The sequence below is a fragment of the Fragaria vesca genome, linkage group LG7 (genome assembly GCF_000184155.1).
Source record: "Fragaria vesca subsp. vesca linkage group LG7, FraVesHawaii_1.0, whole genome shotgun sequence".
Classification (NCBI taxonomy): Eukaryota; Viridiplantae; Streptophyta; class Magnoliopsida; order Rosales; family Rosaceae; genus Fragaria; species Fragaria vesca.
Genome location: NC_020497.1, coordinates 11,582,827 through 11,585,659, shown reverse-complemented (window position 1 = coordinate 11,585,659; position 2,833 = coordinate 11,582,827). Strand labels below are relative to the sequence as shown.

The following is a 2,833-nucleotide window of genomic DNA, read 5'->3' as shown; positions in this document are numbered from 1 at the left end:
CAACATCAATAGTATAATTACAACCAATTTCCAGATAGTAGCATTTTGCACCTGCAGACAATAGCACATTCATATTCTCACATTCTCAAATTCAAAACACACAAACATTCCAAGTTAATACAGTAGCAACTACAAATTAAATGCACATTCATACATAATTACCTTGTTGTTTTTGTCCATATCTTTGTGTACAAAAGCTGCTACTGTCCTGTAAAATGTGAAAATCACACCATTAGAGTCTGCTTCCCCACCTTCAACACAATTACATTCATAAAATCATTAGAGCCTGCTACTTCCATAAATCAAACTGTACTGCTACTTCCATAAAATGAAAGATGCTACTGATTTTCTCCCAATCAAAGCAAAATCATAGGAATCGTTTCGATATCGAAGGAAACAAGGTTACTGCTATTGGTTTTCTCCCAAAAACGAAACCAAAGACCAAAAACAAACCAGAACAGTAGCAGAGAGAGAAAGAAGAGCAGTAACATCACTTGCCAGAGGAATTGCAGAGAGAGGTTGAAGAAGATGAAGGCGAGAAAACCCTGGGCGCGGTGAGAGGAGACGGAAGGAAGGAGACGCTGCGTTTGCTACTGAACCAGAATTGGGAATTTCGGTGAGATGAGAAAGGCGATAAAAGAAATTGAACCAAAACAGTAGCAGAGAGAGAAAGAAGAGCAGTAGCATCACTTACCAGAGGAATTGCAGAGAGAGGTTGAAGAAGATGAAGGTGAGAAAACCCTAGGCACGGTGAGAGGAGACGGAAGGAAGGAGACGCTGCGTTTGCTACTGAACCAGAATTGGGAATTTCGGATCCTTTATACGTAGTGGCATCCATGTAATTAAAAGAAAAGCTACAGTTTTTTGGTCATTTGCAAATGTGTTTGTGGATCAGGCCTGGTGCCATGGACCATGGCCCAAGGCTCATGTAGTAATCTGTTAGAAAATTATTGGAAGTGGGATTTTTGTTATTCTAAATTTGGTTACGTGTTACTATGTAATTTAAAAAAAAAAAAGCAATAGAGTTCTGATGGACAAGTCCGAGCTGTACATGGGCTCAATTCCAAATCCCACGAGGAAAAGGAAAACATGGAACTGCCGACTTCCTATAAATTAGCCAAATGGAAATTCATACACCCACAGCAATTCCAATCTTGTTCCCAGACAAAATAGCAACTGATTGATCGATGGATATTCAAGCTAACACCGATTATCAGATCGTAAAGGCTCTCTCTCTCGCCGACGTCAGTACGGCCATAGAAAATCGGAGGTTTCTGGGGGATGTGAGCGACATGGACTTGGAACTTGTCGAACAGATCTTACCTCACTGTTCCAAGACACAGTTGATCCATATAGAGAAGTCCACAAAAAACAGAGATCTGAGTCCCGTGACTGATAAGCTGTGGAAGAGTTTCTATGAGAGGGAGTTCGGAACTGAATCGACCGAGTCGGTTTCACAGATAATGAAGGAGTGGAATCTCAAGTTCAAGTGGTCGGAGCTGTACCAGGAGAAATCAAAGAGAGTGAAAGGGGCTAAGAAGAAAGAAGATGACGGGAAACTGAGCCGGCAAGTGAGGGTTTGCAAGAAGGTTTCACCATTCTCAGGCAAGAAAGAAAAGTGGCTAAAGAAGAAGTTCGTAGGCGCCATTGTGCCAACTGCCAAGCATTCGAGCTGTGGTAAAAGATGAAAGTTGACGAGTTTTGAGTATGCGAGGTTCGAAGGGTGCATCTCTTGAAGGAGTTTTGAAGCTTTATTGCCTTTTCTCAATTAGTAGAAATCAATATTGAAAATTGTACTGTTCTTTTCACTTCTATATGTAAATAGAAGATAATTCACAACTTTTGTAGTACAAATGAACCCTTTGACTTGTCCATGCGCATAAATTAATTAAACACTCCTCTAGTACTGGAAAGCAAATCATTCAAATATAAACATTCGAAAGGCATCAATGCATGTCAGATTACGAATTCAAGAAGTTAAAGACATGGGTTATTTGCCACTACAATAGAGAAGCCAGCAAACAACTATTGCGTGCACATACATGGGTTGCCTCTACTCAGCAAACAACTATTGCATGATATTTTCAAGACTCAAACCACTTCACTCAGCAAATACATGGTTCTAGCCATTCACTCTGATTCAATCTCATACGAAGAGCCATACAACTTTTATAAGTGGAAACTAATCCAATCTCCTTTTATGTGCCGAACATTCGTCATACCAAAGAACAAAATAAAACATGCACACAGCTACATGATAGCACATCAGCACAATATTGGATCAGTCGAGTAATTAAACCAGTTCCAGTTGCCATGACAACTAAAATTTCATGCAACACATCAGGGAAAGCCGCAGCAGTTTCTCTCGCTGCAGCTACTCAAATTTGGTCTTGGGGTTACAAACAGTGTGAAAACACCATAAAACCTCCCATTCTTCTTTGGTTGCTGATTGTCTTGAAAAGTATATACCTTGTTAAATAGAATGTGAGACTTAAAACTACCATTTGGAGGTATTTGAACTAATCTGATGTGGGCTCAACTCCAAAAAGTCTTTATCTTCACAGATATTAGATACTGCTGGTGTCTACTCGACTTCTATGAAGCTGAAAAGCAGGGGTGATCCAGCTCCCGCAACTGCATTGGATACCTGACCAGTTGAAGTAACCCAAGCGAGCATCACAATGTGCACAAGACAACTTGCCCTCCATTGCTCCTTCTTCCACTGTTTTATAGAGAACAATCACATCAGATAAAATGATTTCCTATGAGAGAGAGAGAGAGAGAGAGAGAGAGAGAGAGAGAGAGAGAGAGAGAGAGAGAGAGAGAGAGAGAG

At 40.5% G+C, this 2,833-nt stretch overlaps 2 protein-coding genes across 2 annotated transcripts in view; one reads left to right on the top strand and one right to left on the bottom strand.

The window, feature by feature from the left end:
• The first annotated feature begins 1,187 nt into the window (after window positions 1-1,187).
• LOC101315004 lies at window positions 1,188-1,688 on the top strand. The gene has a single exon (XM_004308581.1). The coding sequence runs from the start codon at window positions 1,188-1,190 to the stop codon at window positions 1,686-1,688; it is 501 nt and encodes a 166-aa protein (XP_004308629.1).
• A 227-nt stretch (window positions 1,689-1,915) lies between these two features.
• Window positions 1,916-2,833, bottom strand: part of LOC101298254 (dual specificity protein phosphatase 12-like) — a 4,291-nt gene continuing 3,373 nt past the window's right edge. Inside the window, exon 6 of the mRNA XM_004307113.1 lies at window positions 1,916-2,722. Within this exon, the coding sequence (XP_004307161.1) occupies window positions 2,568-2,722 (155 nt within the window). The 3' untranslated portion in view covers window positions 1,916-2,567. The remainder of the gene's footprint in view (window positions 2,723-2,833) is intronic.